Source organism: Calliopsis andreniformis, chromosome 4 (genome assembly GCF_051401765.1).
Source record: "Calliopsis andreniformis isolate RMS-2024a chromosome 4, iyCalAndr_principal, whole genome shotgun sequence".
In the NCBI taxonomy this organism is placed as follows: Eukaryota; Metazoa; Arthropoda; class Insecta; order Hymenoptera; family Andrenidae; genus Calliopsis; species Calliopsis andreniformis.
The window spans coordinates 4,238,760-4,261,701 of NC_135065.1; the positions used below are offsets into that span (position 1 = coordinate 4,238,760).

At 36.8% G+C, this 22,942-nt stretch overlaps 1 protein-coding gene across 6 annotated transcripts in view; it reads right to left on the reverse strand.

Annotated features, from left to right (window-relative positions):
* Positions 1–7,119: 7,119 nt before the first annotated feature.
* Positions 7,120–22,942, reverse strand: part of LOC143178352 (uncharacterized) — a 116,053-nt gene continuing 100,230 nt past the window's right edge. For 3 of the 6 annotated variants that reach the window (XM_076376945.1, XM_076376946.1, XM_076376943.1), the window contains 2 exons: positions 14,071–14,325; positions 7,120–8,984 (listed from right to left, as the gene is read on the reverse strand). In XM_076376945.1, the coding sequence (XP_076233060.1) occupies positions 7,795–8,984; positions 14,071–14,325 (1,445 nt within the window). In that variant the 3' untranslated portion in view covers positions 7,120–7,794. Of the gene's footprint in view, positions 8,985–10,592; positions 10,805–14,057; positions 14,326–22,942 lie in introns of those variants that run through there. The other 3 variants (XM_076376949.1, XM_076376948.1, XM_076376947.1) reach the window with 3 other exon arrangements.

The following is a 22,942-nucleotide window of genomic DNA, read 5'->3' on the forward strand; positions in this document are numbered from 1 at the left end:
CTCCATAAAAGTTTATAATTTTGTAAAAGTGTACGTAATATATTTGTTAATCTGTGTGTATTTTTCAAATAACTATTACACATAAATATGATGCGTTCATACTGATTCATACCATTTTGTACTGTTCATTATAAAATTGGAAACACCATTTTCAAGTTGGATATCCACTAACGTTAAAATTATTAACAATACTGTTGAGTCAAAGAATACCTCATTTATGTAATTTGATAAAATGGCAATATTTCAATAACAGTATAAGAAAAAACCTTTTGGTTTTAGGGATGTAAAAGGTCAAAATGCACATTCTGAGATGTATAAATAAATACATAAAATGCAATGAGCTACAGTCTTTCTTTAATGACAGAATAAAGATACTTTGAATTCTTTGAAGATCAGAAACAAGGGTCCGTCTTTAGTTTTATTGGCACACCAGGCAAGCCTGAGACCTGGATATAGTATACAACTTATGTACCCAAGTCTCAAATTTATTTGATATACTGACAAATATACATATGTCTTTTTTTTAATTACACCATCAATATTTGTAGTGTTAGACTAATTTAAGAAATCCAGTCAACTACAAATGCAGGCAAAAACTATGTGACTAGGCTCCTTAAATGAAAAGCAGAATGAGTTAAATGTAAAGAAATGAAATAATAAAGATGAGTTAGTACACAACCATAGTAAAGATACATGAGACATATAACATTCCAAAAGCTTTCCCACTAGGAATTACAAAAACCATAGAAAGAAAAGATTAATGAATAAGACTAATCTTTTCTGTGTGGCTTTTGCAATTCCTTTAGGAACAACTTTTTAAACGTTATATATCTTTGAAATATCTTTATTATGTTTATGTACTAACTAAACTCAAGGTTGCCATAAATCTGTGACAATCTTAATTTATAATAAGAAACCCACTATCAAGCAGTATCAAGTCTACTATGTAAAGTACATTTATCTGAAAGAAAAATCTAAAAAGTAAAAACAAAAAGTTCTGTTACAGCTAACATAAAAGATGATAAACAGACTAGTTGCAACATGAAGTTAGGAAGTGCTATAAATTGTAACTTAAATGAAAATAATGGTAAAAGAAAACAGAATACAAGAACAGTTAATTTTTCTGGTAACACAATGTAAAGCATGGCTTAATGAGGAGAAAAAAAGTATGTCTAAGGAGGAACAAGCATCTCCAGAGAAATAAAACCAGTCTTTTTCATCAAATTTTTATAAACATATGTTTATCTATTTATATTATACATTTTTATTTCAGCTCCTGAGCGATTTAGATCACCAATCAAGAAAGTATAAAATTTGTGATTGTAGCATATAGAGTATATGAATTATTTATATATGTTTTTATTTTATAAGACAGATCCATTATATGAACAAATTCATTTACTACATTGCAATTCATTTTTGAAAACAATTTGATTAAAAAAAGTTAATTTAGTTGAGAAGAAAGAAATCCTAATTATACTCTGAATGCAAAATAATAAAAATTTTTATACATTTATTTACTTTTAATACATAGTAATACAAGCCTGATTAAAGAGCGCTTTTCAATCTTGAAAAATTGATAATTTTGAATAATTTTTGATAAATTCGTACTTAAATTTTCATTTATAACAAATTCCTTAATTTTGTTTTGTATTATTTAACTTTAATTATAGAAAAGTGTAAGACTAACGATTCAATAATAAAATCTATAATAAAATTATTCTCGTATACGCCAGAAATCATTTCATCGATCGATTCTTTACTTTGGTGTAAGATAGCAGCTATCATTTCGTGACTACATATTGAGTTGCGCAGATATTTAATTGTATAATATGTAAATGACTTACCTTTTCTTTGAAATGTTGATTTCAGCTGTTGAATTAGTTCCTGAATTATTGTAGCATCATGATTCTTGACAGTACTTTGATTTGAATATGCGCGACATGTACAGATTTAAACTAGAAAAGTTACCATAAACTATTATACATGTAGAGCTATCACCTCACGCACTTTCCTAGAAATTCTATAGCCATCTAGTGTTAAGATTTATGATTTAATTTTAAAAATTCAAATTATCACCTCCATTATCCTAAATTATTATTTACTTATTTATTTATTTAGTCACTTGTTGGATATTAAATTGAAATTATTAATTCTACTGAATATAGCTTCGTTTTAAATAAGTTTTATCTTTAGCGCCAAATTTGAAATAAAGGAAACAGAATGAAATCGGGTATACGCCGAATGATAAATGTTTAATTGAATTTAATTCAATCTTGTTATTTATTTTCACAAACTGTGAATAGATATAAGATTGTAATTATAAAATAAGTTGCAAGTTATTAGATTATATTTAAAATCTATTTAGCTAATTTTCTCAAGAGCAGAAGTATCAAAATGGATGGGATTTCTTGTATCGAACATACTGAATGACAGAATATATAAAATAGTGTTCATATTTAGACAGTAAAAATATCACATTATTATCACATTTTGGTAATTTAATAAACGCCATTGAAAATTATTTTTATCAGTATCTACTTACCACAAGCTTGTTCATTTGATTTATTGTATTTGGGTATGTAAGAATAATATAATTAAACAGTTGTAATAAAATCAACATTTTATTTGAAAAATTGAGACATACACAGATGCGAAAACAATGGTAGCACATTGGTAGCACCGATAAATAGACGTTGAAACGATAACGTTAGATTTAGAGTGATCTACGCGCGGGCTAATTGCTCCTCCGTTTGAGCAGTCAATTACCAACGACAAGAATGCATACACCATCGGTTTTAATAAAAAGAAATCTCATAAATCTTCCATTTTTATTATATGCTTGGCCGCAACAGGTTTATTTTTTTGATAAATAGATCGAAGCACTTTGTTTTCTCTCACATTCGTCACGTCTTTTTCCCTTTTTGCAAAAGGCAAGGAATTTTGATAAACGAAGAGCATTTTTCCTTGCCTTCGTCGATCATCCCGACAATATACCTAAACTTGGAAAGGTTATATATATATATAATATTATGTATATCATACAAATACGCGTATCGATCTGCGATTCAAAGTTTTTTGTATTTCGCGGAAAAAGATAAGAACAATTTAATTAGCTATCAACTATCCAATCATTTTATTTCCTTCTCTCTCTCTTTTTAAGTCGAATTGTCTTCTTGCCTTGACATTTTCGAAAATTGTTACGCAGAGAGCGTAAGGAGAGAGGCGAAGAGTATAATTTATCTTTGTTCTGATATCAAAGATAGTATACGAAATAATTTCATAAATACATTAGACGCATAATCGAAATAATCGCACTCGCGACACGTCGTAATACAGATAGGTAAAAGGAACTATCGGGAATTTAGTGGACTAACTTTCGTGGCCTCTCCATGGCGTTACGAATTAATTCATTTTTTGATTCTTTACATGCCCAGCAGGATCTTCTAGAGTCTCGATAAAATTACATAGTCCAAGGATCGGAGAACCATAACATGGTTCATAATTTAAAAATAAAAATAGATTAAATGTCCAGAGTAATTTTGAATCGAATATTGAAAACAGTAATTGAAATTCAGTAACTCATTTAAAACAAATTACACTTTTTGCTTTGTTACATAATCACGATAAAGTGTAAAGTAACTGATGAACTATATTGGTATTATTGAGCATTTTTTTGTTATACAAAGGTATATGTTCAAACCCTAAATAATGCAAATTACAGGAACTTTGCCAATTATTCAAATAAGTTTACATTGGGTTTCTTAATGTTCACGAGGAATCATTTTCTTGTCGTTTGTACCATTATTTACAGGATATCCTGTATATATTTGAAAATACTCCCTGTTTACTAACTATGTCTCAGAAATAAACTACGCGCCTGTATCTATGTACTAGGGAAATACAATTTAAAATAAGAGTAGTGAACACATTGTATATTTACAGGCTGTCTCAAAATTAAGAAATACATCTAGTGGAATAAATTCTTTATGTTTAAAGGAATTAAAAAATTCTTCACTATTTTCCAATATGAAATCTTTTCAAATTGATCATAGTTAAAGTCTTTGATGCTGACTTCCGGTGCGCGATATTTAAATAGTTATGGTTTGGAAATGACAAATGTTTATTATTCAGTTTGAAATAAACGGAATATAAAATAAAATTTTCCTGGTACTATATTATAAATCATGTATGCTTTTGCTGATGATTTATTTTTCACGTTTTCTCATTATTTATTTCATACTGTATCTATTTTGGTTTTTCAAACATTACTTGATATTCCTTCAATCATTTCTTAAACTGGAAGTTGAGCTAATAATATTTTAATTTTCTAGAAACTGAAAATACAATTGCACACTGCGAAATAATGAAGAATTTTTTTTATTTCTTTTCTCACAATGAATTTATGTATTTTGAGACATCTTGTGTTTCGTGACAATGATCCGTGAATGCAACATCAAATTGTAAAAATGTCATCTTTACATTTTATCCCAGCGAAGGCAGCATAACATTACAAGAATAATAACTCCCACATTTCATCTAATCCTAATGTTCCTTGAATTCTATCTGACCTAAACACTGTAAACACCTCATAAAAAGGAATCGATAGAATCTAAAGTGATCCCATCGTTGGCACTAGAAATTCCTTCCAGTATCTTTTTCCTCAGCAGTGAATATAAAGATTCACTACTTAGCTGTAGCATTAACTAACAAAACTTCCACCCAAACAGAGACAGCTTCCAATCAAAAATCTGTTAAATCAACGTGAATACGAAACGTGGAAACCTATAGGTACAGCAAGCAATTTCGCAATAAAAATCACAATAAATATTTCATGTACAAATAATGAAGTCCTATTATTTGTCCCAACTAGAACTTCTCTAATATATTACTCCTTCCTTAATATCATTCTTCATCGTTCAATAACTATTCTGCTTCTTGAATTTCAATTACAAAACAGCTCGAAAGAGAAACGTCCGATCCAAATAAACGTAAATCCTATCGAACTAAGAGGCTCTTCGACGCCACGAAGTTAATTCACAAGATCAGATTCTTTTTCTCCAAAGATTGCTTCCCCATGGGAAAAAGCTCGTTCCCGCTGCTATCGCGATCCGCGCAGATTACTTTCTTCGTTCTCGAGGATTATACGGTCCTACGCTTTGGCACAAAGATCGCGTCTGTGAAAACGTCGGTAAAGTGGATTTGAGCTCGACGATTATTCGGTAGAAACTCTACTTTCAGGGACACCGGGCGCTAGGTCGGGTTACGGAGTTGTTTATCCGCTGAATAAGAAGGTTCTCGATTGCGAACCCATTCGACAACCTTTTTCTAAGTTTGCTCCTTTCCAGCGACGCGTTCGGGCCGACTCGAGACCTAACCTAAGGGTCGTGGAACACGCCATCGTGGTCGAGGCAGCCCGATAGAGTCGCGGAGGCTTAATCTTTATATATAATATATAATATATATATATACGATAAAATTCAAAAAATACAACCGTAACTACGTTAAAACGAACGAAAGGACAACAAGATACTTATCCTCGTTACTTTCGAAAACGATTCGTCGAACTTGGAGCGTTTCTTTTTTGCGTTAGCGGTTACCTGGTCCCATAGATAGGATTGAGTAACAAAATGATGGTCGAAAGACTTTCGTTGGAAGAAATATGTAGTGTAGTTGCGAAAGAAGGAAATTCTTTGCGCGGAAATGAAGTGGTAATGTTTTATAATATTTTTTATGCGAAGCTTTTGTCGAGATATTGATTTTGAAAATGGCGTCCAGGCAAGCTAGGAGTCGATATAATTTTTTGTTATATGATTTTAAAGTTCACGAAGGCCGTTATTATTTTTATCCCATATTATCGATTTAGAGTGGAATAAGACTACTCTTATGTTATATGTTTAGCTCTAATGATTTTAAGGTTTTCCTTGTTAATATAGACTGATTTTATGAAGAAGATATAGAATTGTAGTAAGTATAGTACGATAATAAAATTAATTTTCAGGAATAATTCGGTGTAGCAATTTTGAAGATATTTTTAAGTAATTGCTATATTTACAAGAGTACTGCAGTCAATGGTATAAACTAATTTCTATTAAAATTACAAAGCAGTAAAGTTTCACAAGTGTAAACAGTAACTGCCTTTGTAAGGAGTTAGTATGCAATGAATTGTTCATCCGACTTTCGACAATTTGCATACACAAAATAGAACAGCTTTCCAACTGCAAAGTAAACCAAGAACGTATATCATACTCTATTCCTTCTGAATCACCATCTCAAGTTACCTAGTGTTATAAAGAGTTCATTAATATTCTTTATATATGATTCTATTCTACTTTACTTTATATATTCAACTTAATTTTACACAAACAATTTCCTTCTTCTTAATTACACTACTAACTTCCTTCCTACGTGGTAATATTTTACATCACATTTTCTAAATGTGAAGTCGCAACAGATGAGTAAGGAATTTAAAGCTCTCAAAAATTTTGACATGAATACCCAGGAACCGCTATTTTATCACTCGATCCTCGTTTCGACGATCGGCACAATGAATAAACATCTGACAGAGCAACAACCAAATCGAGGAGTTTCCTTTTTTGATCTATCGAAGCAATTAGAGGAGTACCCTACGGTCCACGAATGAGACTCGCGAACGAAACCGATAGACATCAATTACGATAGGAAACGTTAAATGGCGTTAAATGGCCACAGAAACCAATGATCGTCGCTAGAAGACGGTCGAAACTGTTCCACGAGTATTTCAACGGCTAAATGATAAAAAATAACGACTCCCGCGATTCTAACGTGCACCAGGAAGCTGACAGCGAACTATGAGTACACGTTTAGATCTAACTCGAACTGAGTGAAGACGAGAGGATTGGCAATGGACAGTCTAACGTCCACTTCATTCGTTGCTCCACGTTATTTATCGTGGACTATCAACCGTTCGACATGTCCTCGATTTGGCAAATGATCCTTTTTTAAAGTTCGTCTCGGCCAGCGTCATCCCTCTAGGACGCTTTTGAGCAGACCTCTACAACTACAGGTCGATCATTCAAATTTGACAGAGAGAACTTGGACAATTAGAACTTTGATACACGGAAGGATCATGGATCATGGTTAAAGAAATTCTGCTGGTAGATCAATTTTTAAATGCATTGTCTTGTGTGTAAAATATCACGAAAGAAACAGTCTTATATCGTCTCTTACATAATCATTGCTTTTCAAATTATGTTTAAATGAACGATTAATCTTAATGACTAAGTAATCACGAACAGTTATAAATGTAATTAATATAACGATATTGAATTCCTTTCTAGTTGTATCCAGTTAATTAGAGATTAACTGGGTCTAGCAAGTTTGCGTGGTCGACCTATAGTTTCTTAAGTGCAAGAGCATTCTCAGTTTTTCGTAAGGTCGAGAGCAATGCTAAGAGCAAATGTCACGAGCCATCGAACGAAGTGCGAAAATTGATTTAAGGATCCTAAGTCTTTACATACTTACGGATCGTCCCATCATGGGACTATTGCTCTTGAAAGCTCATGACAGTCCTTTGCTCTTGCTACTTAAACACACCCTAGAGAGCAACTAGTTGCACAGGATTGCTCTGGTTCGACTTCGATCTGCTACTCCCGAGACCTCTCTTCAGCTGTTTCCCATCACGTTTTCCTCTCTCACTCAGACACGCAGGGACCCAACCCTAAACACTCTCGTCTATCGCGTCGGAGGTAGCAATTCGCTCTCACTACATCAGTAAAAAATTCTTTAAGCGAGTACAGAGCTTCTATTCGGCGTTCATTCCTGCTCGACGCTAATGTCGACGGTCCTAACCCTAGAGGAGTCCGTGGGAAGCAGCTCAAGACGCTCGGGCTCGACGTCGAGCATGATGATGCACATGAAGCTCTTCCCCGACGCCTGATCTCGCGGGTAGATGGTGACAGGCGCGAACTTGTCTACGGTGCCATCGACATAGGCACGGAGCTTCTTGTACACTTGGGGGAAGTGTCTCCTGAGGGACACGCCCCTCAGCTTCAGCTGCCTCTGGATGTTCGTGAAGCTGATCTCCCTGATCCTCTTCGGGGTGTTCTGTCCGTTATTCCCTGGCAACGAAGTCAGCACCAGCATCTCCGGAGACTCCATCTCCCTAGTAATGTTACAGGGGGACGTGGACTGCTGCCTGCCCTGGGGCGAAGCTGAGGACGAGGACGTGTGGTGTCTGCTGCTCGAGTCCAGGTGGATCTTCGCGCACCTGGACACCAACTGTCGCTCCCACTTCACAGCTCCGCTGGTGGGCACTTCGCTGACCACGCAGACGGCCACGTACAGCACCAGCCTGGTCTCCGGGTTGTAGGACTTGCAGAGCCTTATCACCTCGGCGTACAAGTCGGCGCCCATCTCGCTGGCCAGGAGGTCCGACCACCTGACGTATGTAGGCTCGCCCAGGTCCACGAAGCCGTTGTTGATGAACTTCTCCGCCGTCTCGGGACTGGAGAAGAAGCACTTGACAGCCCCACGACCGTGGGACGCGTAGCCACGCTTCGCCAACGCGGAGATGTGCTTCAGCGTGATGGGGTCTTCTTTAGCGGACGACAACACTTGCTTGCAGAGGCTGCCAGCTCGCGAGTGCAGACAGGTCCTCCGATGACGCTCCCAGTGTGCTTTCCTGCACTCCCTTGAGCAGTACAGGCAGGTGCAGTTGTGACAGCTCTTGTATGTCTTCCTCGCCTCGGCCAGGGTAGTGGAGTTGTTGCACTTGTTGTTGCGACACCGGACCAGCTTCTCCGCGGCTCCCATCAGTCCGTTTGCCTCTTGGTTGTTGTCGAAGGACACTCTTCGGTGACGCAGCGGACCTCTCGACTGTATAGCGGACGTCTTCGAAGGGATGGCGTCGCTACCCTCGCTCTTCCGCCGGACCAGCTCACCCACGTAGTACGAGGCTCGCTCCTCAGAAGCTCCCTGCACGTCCATCACGCTCCTAGCGGACTCTGCGACATAGGTTGCAATTTTTGGGTTCATCGATACACCAAGCGGAGGCATGGACTCGTGCCTGCTACGGTCGTACCGATTTTATCGTTTGGATGATGATGACGCAGACCTTTGAGACTTGTGATGAGCAGTGGCAGTGAATGGTCAGTTTGAGATTTTGAGAGGAAAGTATGGCGGTATATGAATGGAATGTGTTTCTGTTACTTGAAGTGCAAGATTGCGTTTTTATGAACTCATTGTTATAGTGACTGTATTTTGAAGCTGTGTCTGATATAAAAGAGCTTTCTTTGTTCTAGAGGAATATTTTTTGGGCCATCATTTGTTTTTATTAAATTCGTTCGAGTGTGCTCTTGTATAGTATGCTTCATTTAAATTAATTGGCAATGGAATCACTGAAATACTCCTGGCCACAAAAATACTACATGATTTATATTATACTTTTTCGGGTATTATATGATATCTGTATTCCTATGTATGACTAAAATTACTTTTGAGTTTGATTTTATTTAATTTTACTTAAAAGTATAAATACTCAAATGGGCATTTAAAGACGTCAGTAAAATTAATTAATAAAGCAATTAATATCATGTTTCATTGTAAAAAGTAACTTGTGATTATGTAATAACTTATTATATTAATATTATTCTTTTTGAAAATAAAAAACATGTATAACAAGCAATTTATTACTATTTTTCATATTTTTCACTTTCAAAGAGCCCCTTATTTTGTACAAAATTAATAATAAAATTTTAACATGGTAACACAACTGGTAAAATGATTAAATGGTAATAAGTCAAGAGAATATGTCGAGTTTGATCTGAAAGAATTCTAAAAAATTGTATAACAACAGATACAGTCATACAGGATTAATATTGACTAAAGATATAAAAATACTACTTCGTGGGAACAATGCACGTCAACCTGTCCGCTAATATTCTTCAATATTTTATTTCTATTTTATTTTCCCGTCACTGTCACGATCTTAACGTTTTCATGACACATCGACTGAATAACAGGACAAATATATACATTCATATGCTACATCGATTTTACTTCTTCACATGTACTTACACATCGCAAAATGAGCCATTTTCTGCCACTGACCTTTGAAGCGATTACCTCATTCGACAAACACCGAATGATTAGTAAGCACATACGCACAGTGCTCCCATCCATGAACGATATCGGCACGATCGAACGTATCGAAGCAGAATAGAACATGAGAATGTAAGCGATGTGTGTATGGAATGAAAATGATTATACCGTGACATTACCCTGTGACTGCAGTGTTAGTATAGGATCCTCGAGAAGTATCGAGGATCGCTGTGGACCACGAGCTTTCAGTGTGGCTTAATTCAGTTAGAAGCGTGTAGAGTAAACGGAGGATGCCTCCATTTTTACGTATACATAAAAAAAAAAGGAAACAAAGAAAAATATTAAAATAATTGCCCTCCCGAGTGCAGTCATACTTCGTGGTGCGGAGAACGAAGTAAAAAGCCCGTAAAGAACGCAAAGTGTTAGCAATAATGAACCAAAGAAAGACGCAAAGGATATAGAACGAAGACAAAAATCTTGAAAATTGCCTTACGACTGTCGTATTCTCTTATTTTGTTCTACTTTTCGAAATCGTTCGCGTCTTCTGCGTTTTCGGCGTTTTCGGTTGTCGTCATTATTGTAATTAGCTCCGGGTCCCAGATTGGCTAGTTTCGGCACCGCTAAATTCGTCTCTGATCGATAAGCCTCGCATGGAGACGTCTGAATTCAAAGGAGGCGAGACGCTACGAATCCGCCTCCCTGAACTTTAGACGCTGTTTCTTCTCTGCAAAGGTGTAAAACAACGTAAGTGGTAACTGAAAAGATTGCAAATTAAAGGAACGTTAAAGAGACATCGCGACGCGGTCTTTTTCATTCCTTTCCCTTCGACCGACGACCGTGTTTCTTTGCTTTCTGTCGTCGATCATGGTCGATCATGGTCGATTATGAGAGAAGCGATTCAGGGGAAGAGAAATGGGTGGGTGGATGGAGAACGATGCAGATGGGTGAAATGGGAACAAGGTGCAGCGAGGACAAGCGTTCATGGTGCACCGTGTCCTTCGACGGTGCTAGCGATCCGATATTGTTTTTTTTTTATGTGATTTATACTTCGTGGATTTAAAGAATTTAGCGAGTTCATTCTTTGTTCTTGTTATTTTAGAGAGAATTTGTGGAGAATAAATTATTTTTTAGTTGCTTTTAGTCTGAACATTGCTTTTGGAAGTTTACGAGATCTGGTGAACTTTATTTTTTTTTAATTATCGTAGCGAGGTTTTAATATCCTGGAAACTGGGTCATAGTTTACAGTAATTATCAAGCTGCTTGCTTATTTCATCAGTAGACTGCCTTTATTAGGAGGAAATATTATTCCACCCCCGTGGGAGAAATATTCTTCTTCCCTGTTTGGGAATTGGGCAATTAAACGATCAAACTGCACTATACTTACACGAGTTTAATCAGATAAGATATGAAAAATGAATTTTCTTTCAAGAGCAAGTTACACAATATTTAACTTAATCAATATTTAATTGATATGTTATCTATTAGATAGAATATTGCAGTAACAGTTGATAGTGATAAGAGGTAGCAGTATCAAATGCACTATTGCATTTAATCCTTTTACTGTCATATTTTTCTTTGTTCTTATTTATATTAATAGGTAATTATAGTCTATTAATAGTCTAGTAAACTACACTGCCACAGTTTCATCGTTTACCTTTAGTAGATTCTATAATTACAACACTTGTTTGCTTATTAATTTTTTTATAATAAATAAATAGAACAATTTCGCCACGAAATATAAGTCCTACTACATACATGTTCAATGGGGTTCTCTTGAAGTAAGTTATCACAATTTTAGCATTTTATTTGACCTACTTTGAAAATAAAAGTTTCGGATGCTAGTGTGTTCACCAAATGACTTCCTTTTGAAAAACTTATAAAAATTTCTCTGAAAATTCTGAAATTTGTTAAGTATTACAAACAACTTTTGCATTTGTTGTTAAAGAAATAATGCAGTAGCCAAGCATGTTTAAGAATGCATACGTAATAATATACAAAGAGTCAATTATCCTAGAATTAAAAACAACTTTAATTTGAGTAGACTATATTAGGTGCTCTTACATGCCAATTCATTGCTCCTCGATACAATATCTTATCTCAAATCAACGAACACTATCATTAATTGCAAATCTATAAACAACGACATCAGAACTTGTGACTTTAATCTTTTTACAAGATCATTAGGTTAAAAATGTCAATAATATTTTTACGATTCCTGAGAGACTCCTGTCTCAGAAAACAATTATTTACAATTCCAGAAAAGAAAATGATTGATTTCTCGTTTTCATTTATTCTCACTGTAAGTAGAATAAACTACCAAAGTCAGACAGCTTATTTCAGAGACACCCAGTACCTAGCTGTAATTTCGACAGAAGTGCATATGCATATGTGGAACGCGAACACCGTCTTTTCCAATGCGAGGGAAATGGAAGACTGTAGAAAAATAGATGCAAAGTAGAGAGGAAAATAGAGAGAAAGGGTAGAAGTATGTGTGTGTGTATGTGAGGGGCGAGTGGCGACGAGGCGAAGAGAAACGCAAGCGGAGCGTATAATTTCAGGACGAGACAGACGAACGGTGGTCCCATGGTTCGAATGTTAACACGATAATTTCACGCTTGCTGATTAGAAAAATTATGCGAAAACGAAAATAACGGAGGACCGTGTTTCATTTTCAGGCTTGCCAGTAAGTACCATTAATTTTTTCAACTTACTCCACATTTTATGGATCCTTGCGTGTTCGTGATGCCGTGAAAATCGTGTCGCAGTACTTTGCCACATAGAAATCTCTTTGAACCCTTTAAATATCCCAGATTGGCATAACCTTTCGAAGTGACGTATCAAATTTCTCTGTGTTTCTCAAAACCGTTTAAGTGACTCGTTATTTTGCAGATATAAAGGGAAACTGAATATACAAATTTGAAAATAATGATACCATTAATAATAAAAATATAGAATACTACAGAAATAAATAGTTCTAGTTTAAGAGATAATTGGGAAAAAACATTTTTTGTATTAAAATTATAGGTCCTTTATGATTATTGTTACACAGTTAATCCATAGATTCCCATATCTATTTAAGTGTTACTAATAACATAACAAGTGTGAGAACAATTATAATACAATTTTCAAAAAGAAACTACTTAATATATTAACTAAAGGAAAGATAAATGAATCTAAACCAGATTCTAAAATTCTAGCAGTAAAATAATACCCACGGTACTTAAATGAAAACCTGATAAAATTAAACACAACTGTAACAAAGTTATGATACAGTCCATCCCTTCCAAAAATTCAACATCAAAGAGTCACATTCATCAGCAAGCCAACATTATACAAACCTCCATAATTTTCCTCCATAATCTCAATTCTGCAATTTCTAATCAAACGTCCCAGTATTGAACCTCCATAATCATTCAACCACTTTACAAATCTCACACTTGCTTCAATAGCGACACAACTTACAAAAGTACCTTTAGCAAAATATTCCTTATATCATCTCTTTGAAGCATGGTAGAGTTAAGAGCGCGGGCTATTTTTTGCTTAAATCACAGTTTCTCAATAATTAAAATAAATCTACATCGTTGAATTTTATAAGAACAAAAAATCTGTGCAACACGGCCCTTTTATTTTCCAAAATTCTCTGCTTCAAAGAGTTAAACTATCTTCCGGATCATAACTTATAAACCACATTTCCCAACCCGTATCACTCTTGAAGCAATCAAATGAAACCCTTCCACCTACCACTAAACATTATTCCACCTGAACCTCGCCTCAAAAGCCCAGAAATTCGAAGCCAGCATTCGTTAACCATCGAACCACCGTCGCGATGAGGGCACACAAACATACACGCACCACAGCCACGCACAGACACAGACTGCACACAGGTGTACAGAGAGCCGGGCAGGATGCACGAGATTAAGTGTTTAGTGCTCTCTCTCGAGTCCCTCGAGAGGATCCGCCTCAGAACGAAAACTTACATAGTCCTCCTACCTTGGAGGTCTTGGCGTAGGTCGCTGCAGCTCTTCCCGGCTTTTGCACTAGCCTGGCCGACGTTAGTTCGATGTCGCATGGTGGCGGATGTACCGGTTACGACGGGTCCTGGCCCAGGACTCGGGGTACGCGACGCGGATGGCAGTCCGAGGAGGGAGTCAAGGACGTCCTCCAGGGTCGTGGAACCGGGGCTCGGTTTGTTCCGCAGAAGAGCTGCCGTCGCCATCGCCTCGTCCGTATCGCTCTGGCCCGATCCTAATCGGTTTCATGCAGGGGTCAAGAAAGAGACAGAGACGTGTCCGCGTCATCCTCTTGGCCTCGAACGGTTCCGTTCGTTTTATCGTGTACGTAGAACGTCCAGTCTGATCGTCTCGTAGGTCAACGTCTGTCAGAGTCTCTCTGTGACCGTGTTTGCGCACGGTGTCTTAATCTGAGCGGTTGCTTCAAGTAGCTGTCGATTGGGACACTGCGCGATGGGAGATGAGTCCCCTGGTATTGTTGCGTAATTTTTACCTTTTGAGGATTCTTTTTGCTTCTTTGGGTGGAACGGGAATTTTGTGTTTTTATTGGTTTTAGTATTGCTTTGGAGGCTACTGATGTCGTTGGAGGAGGTTTGGTTGTGTTTGATTATTGTGTGGCGTTGCTATTATTGCACAGGTTATATTCTTTTGATGTTTTTTTTTTAATTGAAAAGTAATTTTGTGTTAATGGAGCTTCTGGTATTGTTTTCGAGGCGACTGATGCCATTTATGGAAGTTTGGTCGTGTTTGGAATTGTATGGTGATTCAGCTTCCTTTGTATAGGGCGAACTTTTAGGTATATTCTTTTTGTCTTTATGTTGAGCACTAATTTTGTGTTAATATAGTTGTTTGTATAGATCTAGTATTGTTTTGGGGACTATTGCTGATATTAGTGGAGACATGATCGAGTATATATCGGAATGGAATATTGGAAACTAATCAGTGTTTCGATAGCTGTTAGCTACGCTAATCAGTAATCTGACAGGAATGTAAATTTAGTTGATATAATTTACTATGACCATCTACTCTGAAATGTGGTAATCCAATAATTACATGAGCGTTGGAGTCATGAAACCTGTTCTAAATCTTAGATTGCAATAAGAATTGATGGGAAAATGAAAACTGATGATATATTCTTTCCGTAATATCGATAGTTAATGCAAAAGCAGTTTTTAAAGAAATGGTTCTTTCATGAATTTTGTGACTATTCATGTGATTTTGTTGAAGCACTATGACCAATGATAAATTATCTTGGATTGTTGGATGAAGAATTTTTTTAAAACTGTATTCGCTATAAGCTTGTTACTATTTTTCAGATTTTTACCAGTTTTGTATAAACTTGTTTCTCAGAATAAGTTGCAAAACTGGCAAATAAAGGCTATAATTTAAAAAAAAGATAAAATTTTGGTATTTTGGGAATTTTTTACGTTTTTCAAAAAGGACAAAAAAGAAGTTCTACATTTTTAGTAAAGTTAATGAATTTATGAAGACTTTAGTCTCATATGTATAAGTAAAATTTACTCATTCTACGTAATTCCAAAGTACCACTGAATATAGCAACAACTTTATAACGAAGGAAGCTATAGAAGAATACTTTTTCCAAATGATTATTCTATCATTTTATCTATCATAACAGCTCTAAAATTTAGAACTTATAAAAGTGCATAACTTTTCACAAAATTTTGAAGGATTCTGAAGATAACATACAAACACAAAATCCAACTCCCTTTCTCATTAAATTAATTAATTATTAACAGTTTTAGTATTCCACTTCCATATTTACAATCTAATCGCATCCAAAACAATTTTCCCTTAAATGATCTGCAAATTACCAGTTCCTACAACTCACTGTCTATAACTCAGCTTTTCTACTGTCACAAAACTATGTCACAGCAAAACAAGGACATCTGTACAATAGAGATTGTGCAAACACACAACTGTGTGTAATGTACGCATATTCTGTCGAAAGCTTCAGGTTTCGACATAACGAGTGTCACATGACCATCGATTGCTACTTGAAGCATGTTTTACTGAAAGCATGTGCGTAAGGCTCGTCATACGCGAAAAGGTCGAAAAAACCCTCGGTCGACCATCAACGTTCTAGGGTGCTCGTCACGTGTATTGTGGAGTTTGTCAAGGATTCTCCAACGCGCCACTTTTTGGCAGACGCCTCTTATAGCCTCTCTCACAGCTCCCCTGCGACAGGGACTATATCAAATATTCAGTTTTTCTTCACACGCGTGTGGCCAATTGCGACAGAGACCTAGTCGACTCAGACCTCGATAGACCCATGGACTTACAGCAATTTCGATGCTCCTCTTTGCAAATGTCTTACCTCAATCGAGTCGCAGAGAAGCTATGGCTCGCCTCAAGTGTCCTCACATCGTAATTGCTATAAAACTCCTTTGGATTTTTCTCATAACTTCTCATATTAACCCTTTGACTGCGTCAGGTCTAATCTGCCCAACAATGGAGAAAAACAGTATCTGCTAGATATATTTTACTACTATTTCTCACTTCAATAAGACATAAAATGTTCAAAATTATTCAAAGATGCACAAAACTCGACCTCACATTTTTCTATAATTACTGTCTTTGTCCATATTTGGGCAGTGATACTTTATATAGAAGTTCTATCGTACCCATTGACACCTATAGGCGTCAGTATGTTGGGTCAACTAGATTCCCATAGGCGTTAATAGCAATCACAGGATTAATCGACATGGACTATGTTCAGCCAGAGGCTCACAGTTTCAAGTGAACCTTGAATTGTCGCTTGCCAACACAGGGACTCCTAGATGGTCACCCATCCAGATGTAACTAAGCGAGCCAAGCGCAATTTAACTTCGATGATCCAGCGGGAACTGGTGCTCTCTGCGCGGCAGTGGCCGTTGGCGAACAGGTCTTCCATCTCTTTGAGACGCGCTGTAACGAGCACCCAGGCTTTCCGTCTCAGCGAAAGTTTCAGACAAGGCCGTCATTATGGCGAATCGAGCAAAATTCAAGCACACTATTCGCAGAAATAAAGGACAGACGGCACCCGAACGTTCGATGAGACGCTCGTGTTGGGCAGTACGTCCTCGACGAGTCGCGACGACACGCGTGATTTTGGATTTTTTTCCGTCCAGCAACCCTTCCTTAAGTGATATTCTATGGGTCGTGACGAATCTCTTTTACAGAGGGAGATGGATGAAGTTGGCAACGTTTTAGTGGGTTTGGATAGTCTTGCAGCATTTGAGAATAGTGGAGCTATAAATACGAACGAGGGTTTAGATTGTAGAATATTCTACGCGCGTTAATCTTCGTGAATCTTCGTGAAAGTGGGATTAGAGCATTACTGAGGGTCTACTGAGTCAAATGATACCAAAACGATGCTATTTGAAATATTTTTAACGATGCTTCAGCGTTTTCTCGTTGTAATCACAATGATCAATTTCAGTAACGTGTTCCTCAATAATTATTGTATAGACTACTATTGTGTTTCTACCTTATCCAAAATTAAAAAGAATAAAAAACTAATTCCCAGAAATGATGAAAACACCGCCGAACTTATAACGAAAAAGTCCTGTAACATCTTCAAAAGTAGTCCAAACAATATCATGTTTGACATCATTTTACTCAGGAGAACTTCAACCATTCAAAGACATCACTTTCGCACAGAACACGACATAGATCACTACCACTGCTATCAACTGCTCGACTATTCTCCAGCCCTGGTCGCCCATGCTGAAAACAGTACCATGCCCTAGCAAAACCATTCTACAGGGGACCCTTACCCCTTCTTCGGGTAGTGTATCACTTAACGAGGGATCACTGTACATGCTTGGTTCTCAGACATGTGAGGGGGAGTAGGGCTCGCAATGGGTAATAAAAAATAAATAGAAAAGAAAGGATCGGGTGGGAGGGAGGACCATGGACGCCCTCGATTTTTCTTCACCTCTCGTCTACTTCTCTACGGTTCTACGTGTGTACTCTACGTTGCGGGGCACAGCTACGGGCAGCTAGCAAAGAGGCTCGCTGGGCTAGCCTAGTTCTAAGCGAGCACTTTCCCTCGGCGGGACTCACGAAAGCGCAGAAGGCAAAAACGAAGCCGAACGTGGTTCACTTTGAACCGACGTTCACCAGAATATTCACAACCTCGTTCACTTCGCGCCGGAAGGAACGCCGGAAGAGAGTTTCTTTTCTGCTGTTTTTTTTTCCCTCTCTCGGTTTCACGCTCTATTTCCGGCTGGAAATATCGGGCCGACGCGCTTGTAGCTGTGCGCGAGGCCCGCGGATCACGCGGATGCAAGAGCAAGCTGCGGACATATAATAAAAAAAGAGAGAGAGAGAGAGAGAAAAGAGAGAAAGAGAAAAAAAAGGGAACCGAACGAAAGGCTAAAGCGACGGCGATGGCGAAACAAATACCAGCACTTACCGTGACGACACAAGCAGAACGCATCAAACTAATTAATCGATACACGTACCTATACGGGGCGAGTCATTGTAGCTTAGAGTCTTAAATGACCGCTTTGGTTTTGATATGGTGCAAAAAGTGTCTCAGGGGAGATCTGTTCTGTTCGATGGTGCGCATCCAGCACTTGAAAGTAGCCCTTCTGGGGAGGCTTCGTGGGCTTTGAGATTCCCTTGGTTTAGGATTGTCTTGAGTTCCTTTTTGGGGGGAACTGTGGTGCTTTTATTTGGGGTGCTATTTTTCATTCTGTGGATATTGTGAGTAGGGAGCGAGTTGCAGTTTAAGGACTCTAAGATGACCTTGAATCTAGCTGGAAGTGTACAATTTTATTGAATCTTCGATTCTACTATAAATGTAACAATTTTTCTGTATATTATGTAAAAGGTGATCTGAAAGAATAGAAAACTGTCTGCGAACATTATACTCTGTTTAATATTAGTAGAATGCAAATTAAGTCTCAAGAGGTTGCATGTATTTTACTTTGTCTGTTCCCTGATTATAAATATTTGTATTTAAATAAAGATCAGACACACTGAAGATTTACTGAACATTAGTAGAAATAAATAATTCGAAATATGCAAAGGAATCGGTTTTCAAATGATTACTAAAATAATATTAAAATAAATAAAGCTCATATTTTAATAAATGCTTACTTATTTCTGCCAAATTAAAAACTGTTGGCATTTAAATCACCTTTTACATTTAATCAATCTGAACAATGAAAATTTTTAAACTTTATCTTTCTTGAATTTTGCACAAGGACTACTCTGAATGATTTAATTATTCTTATTTAAATTCAAATTTTATTTTTTATTATCGATTATAATTTAGTCATCATTAATATGGTCAGTAATTATCTAACGTAAATTATTGTTACTCCAATAAAATAGCTACTACCAATTATGCATCATTACCTTTTTACAGCACCGTCAAGAAAAATAAAATTCGTTCAACTCAAGGTCATCTAAAAAATATTAATCACAGTCCTTTTCAGCCACAACTCTGCAAAAGAAAAGCACCATGTTAGAAAAAGGAATTCAAGACAACCTCAACCCTTCAAACACTAACGAACACAATCTATCGCTTTCAAACATTCGATGTGCCCCATTCAATAAAACATTCTATTATCTAAGATAGTTTTCTGCAATATCAAAGGTAAAGAAACTATTTAAAGTACTAAGCTACAGTAATTCCCCCTCTACGTATACTCGACTATTCAGGTACTGAAATCAGGGGGAGTGCTATGTCCAGGGTGAGGTAAGATACTTGATTCGAATCAGAGGGAGCATAAAGATAAGAAATATAGATTGGAATGGTCAGGGGTGGATCAGAAAGAGAGAGAGAGAGAGAAAAGTAAAAGATTCATTACAGAAAAATACTGAAAACGTAGGAAAAAAAGGAACGCAAAACGCAAACAACACAAACGGGGTAATGACAATAATTTATTGTTTGTCAAAGGGTAATTACGCTCTACAAAGAAATGATAAATCGTTGGTGTCTGTGTGTTTGTGTGTATCCGAACAATAAGCACGGAATTACTTAAGAAAAAGGCAAAAAGCACCGGCACGCAGAACCGTCCGGTACGAAAAAGGGGTGGGGGTAAAGAGATCGCGAACGAGACACAAGCGAATGGTTCGAATCGATCGAAAGATCGACAGCGGATGCAACGCGTTCGCGCGTTTGGTGGTCGAGGCAAAACGAGCAGAAAAGAGGGGTGAAAAATAAAACACAGAAAAAACTGAGAATATACGTGCTTACCGACGGTTCTGCGAACACTGCACTCGTAATTGGATGAGTAACAATAATAATGGCATAATAATAATAATAATAATAATAATAATTAATAATAATAAGTAATAATGATAATAATAATAATAGTAATATCAACGCGTTTGCAAGTAATAATGAACGGTGTGTAACGAACAATACGTAACTGTATACATATATATATATTTTTTCGTTACTCTAATATATGTATAGACCGAGGAGCTAGCTAGAAGATAAAATATATAAACGTGGACAACTTTACAGTAAACATACAACGAACGCAAAAAAGTCTACTACTGGTACAGGGTGTAGAAAGGGACTATTCAAGTCCGACAAGACGGGGAGAGTTTCGCACAAGGATTCGTGAAGGCAAAAGTACACGTGGAGAGAGCAGAGAAAAGTGGGGGTTGGATCGGGGGTTGGTTCTCGCAAAACATACTCGTGGCGGGGCAAACCTGAGGGGGAGGGAGGTCTTCTTCGCGGGGTCTTCCAACGACGAGGGGCGGTCGTAACAAAGTAACAAAGTTTTCTACAAAACAGTTCTCGATGGCGAAATAAAAAATAACCAAGTGGTGTGTAAAAACGAACGAGGCTTATAAAAAGTCTACTAGGAGGCCCCTCGACTGCCTCGAGGTCCCGAAAAGTGACGAGGCCGATCGGGGGGTCGTCCGTGGAATGACGAGATATGCGGGCAACGTCGACGAAAATCCAAAAAGCGCGTGGTATGTGTTTTTTTATTTCTGGAACGAATTTTGGTCAGTCTTGGTTTTGACAATTGTGCCTGCAAGACGGGAAGGATGTCCTTTGATTTTCATTAGCTTTATGAATTTATTGCACAAAATATTAGATCATTTTTTAAGATGTAAATAGACGAAGTGACATACTATTTTTACAGGTTGACTCATAGTAGCTTAGGAGTTAAATGACTTTAATTTATTTTTTCTTCTCCAAAGTGCAGAAAAGCTAGTCCTTTGAATAGCTGAATTAAATTTTCTCAAAGTTTCATGTTTGATAAAATATTAAGATCACCTTCATCATTCATTTTCGATTAAGTATAATTTTGAGTTTAGGCAGGTATCATTTTGTGGGTAATACAAAGAAAAATTGAATTATCCTAATTTCATGATTTTGAGACAATTTTATATTTCTTTCGATTTTAGCGTTTTTTAAAATTTCTGCCTATTATTTTTGCATTTTAATTATTTTATATTTCAAAAAGTACTAAACATTTGTATCTAATATTTCACACATAATAGCGATCTGTATACTATCATTTTAGGAATGCTTATGAAAATCCAAGAGAGACTCTTCCCACTCCCTTTACGAGAACTCAAACTAATCAACTCCATTTTCTAATATTTTTCTCAATTTTAGAACACAAATGTTAAAGTATAATATTTGTCACCATAACTTTCTGCGTTTTCCCTTCACTTTACGAAATTAATTAATCTGAGTCCCAACAGCCCCAACTGCTTCGTCTTCTAAAAAATTAAAAAAAAAATTTCAAAGATCGTTCTCGAATTCGTCTTCTGGACTCATCGTCGACGTTCAACAGAGAGAATTTCAAAAAGAAGAGCGTGTAAAAGAAAATTAGCCTGACGTGTGCTTGAGTTCTCTTTCTTTTTCTCGTGGTGGCTAAAAAGTGGATTGATCCAGACCCTCGAGCAGCTGATACGTTTGGCTCCCGGTTCACGAGTAGCAAGCTGACGAAAACGATAAACAGAGAGGAGAGATAGCGGTAATCGACGTGGGCGTGTAACTGTAATCATCTGGAGTTTAGCGACTTGAAATAGAAAGCTAGTCAGATCGAAGAGTCGATATAATGTATCGAGCTGCGTGTGGTAAGGGCTACCCTTCGGGAACCCGTGAGTTTTGCACCTACGCTGACAATGAAAGCACTGCGAGTGAATTTCCCATCGAGGGGGTTGCTATCGTAAGCGATACAAAATCGTAAGCTATATAGTTAAAATCAAAGAGTGGATCGATTCTGCGAGATAGGTCGCATTAAATGTCACTCTTTTCGATTTTAACGAGAAGTTTGTACTGCACCGTTTAAAATTAAGTTTAAGTTTTTTTATAACTGATAATATGTGTATTTCTCTATAGAATAGTTTATAACTATTTCGTTGCTTCCCTTTATTATACTACTATACAAATATTTTACGTGCGTACTGTGTTGAGAGTGTACAGTACTTCATCGCTATAAGCTCGTAGTTAAGGATGGTGTGAAAGGTACATTTCTGTGGAGTGGTTCCATTTTGAATGGTCAACATGTGAATTTGGATGATTTTAGGAAATGGTGGAAATAATGACGAGCTTATAACGAAATTTTATGTAACATGCGAATCTTTGAGCCTTGAATATTGTTCTAAACACGAAATAACAGTACTTGCGTAAGAGACTAAAAGTTAATCTTAATACAACGATAATGTGACGCGAAAATTGATCAGAAAATATCTAATTTTTCTTGCAACGATAATTGTCTTAAGTGATAAATTAGCTTTCTCCTAACGTCTTAACTACCTTAATAATTTGTATGTTAATCTAATTTAACAAAATCTGTGATAGCGTCTTCTTAAGTTGCTCGAAAACGTTCGGACGAAAAAATCGCGTGTTTACTTAATTACAAGGA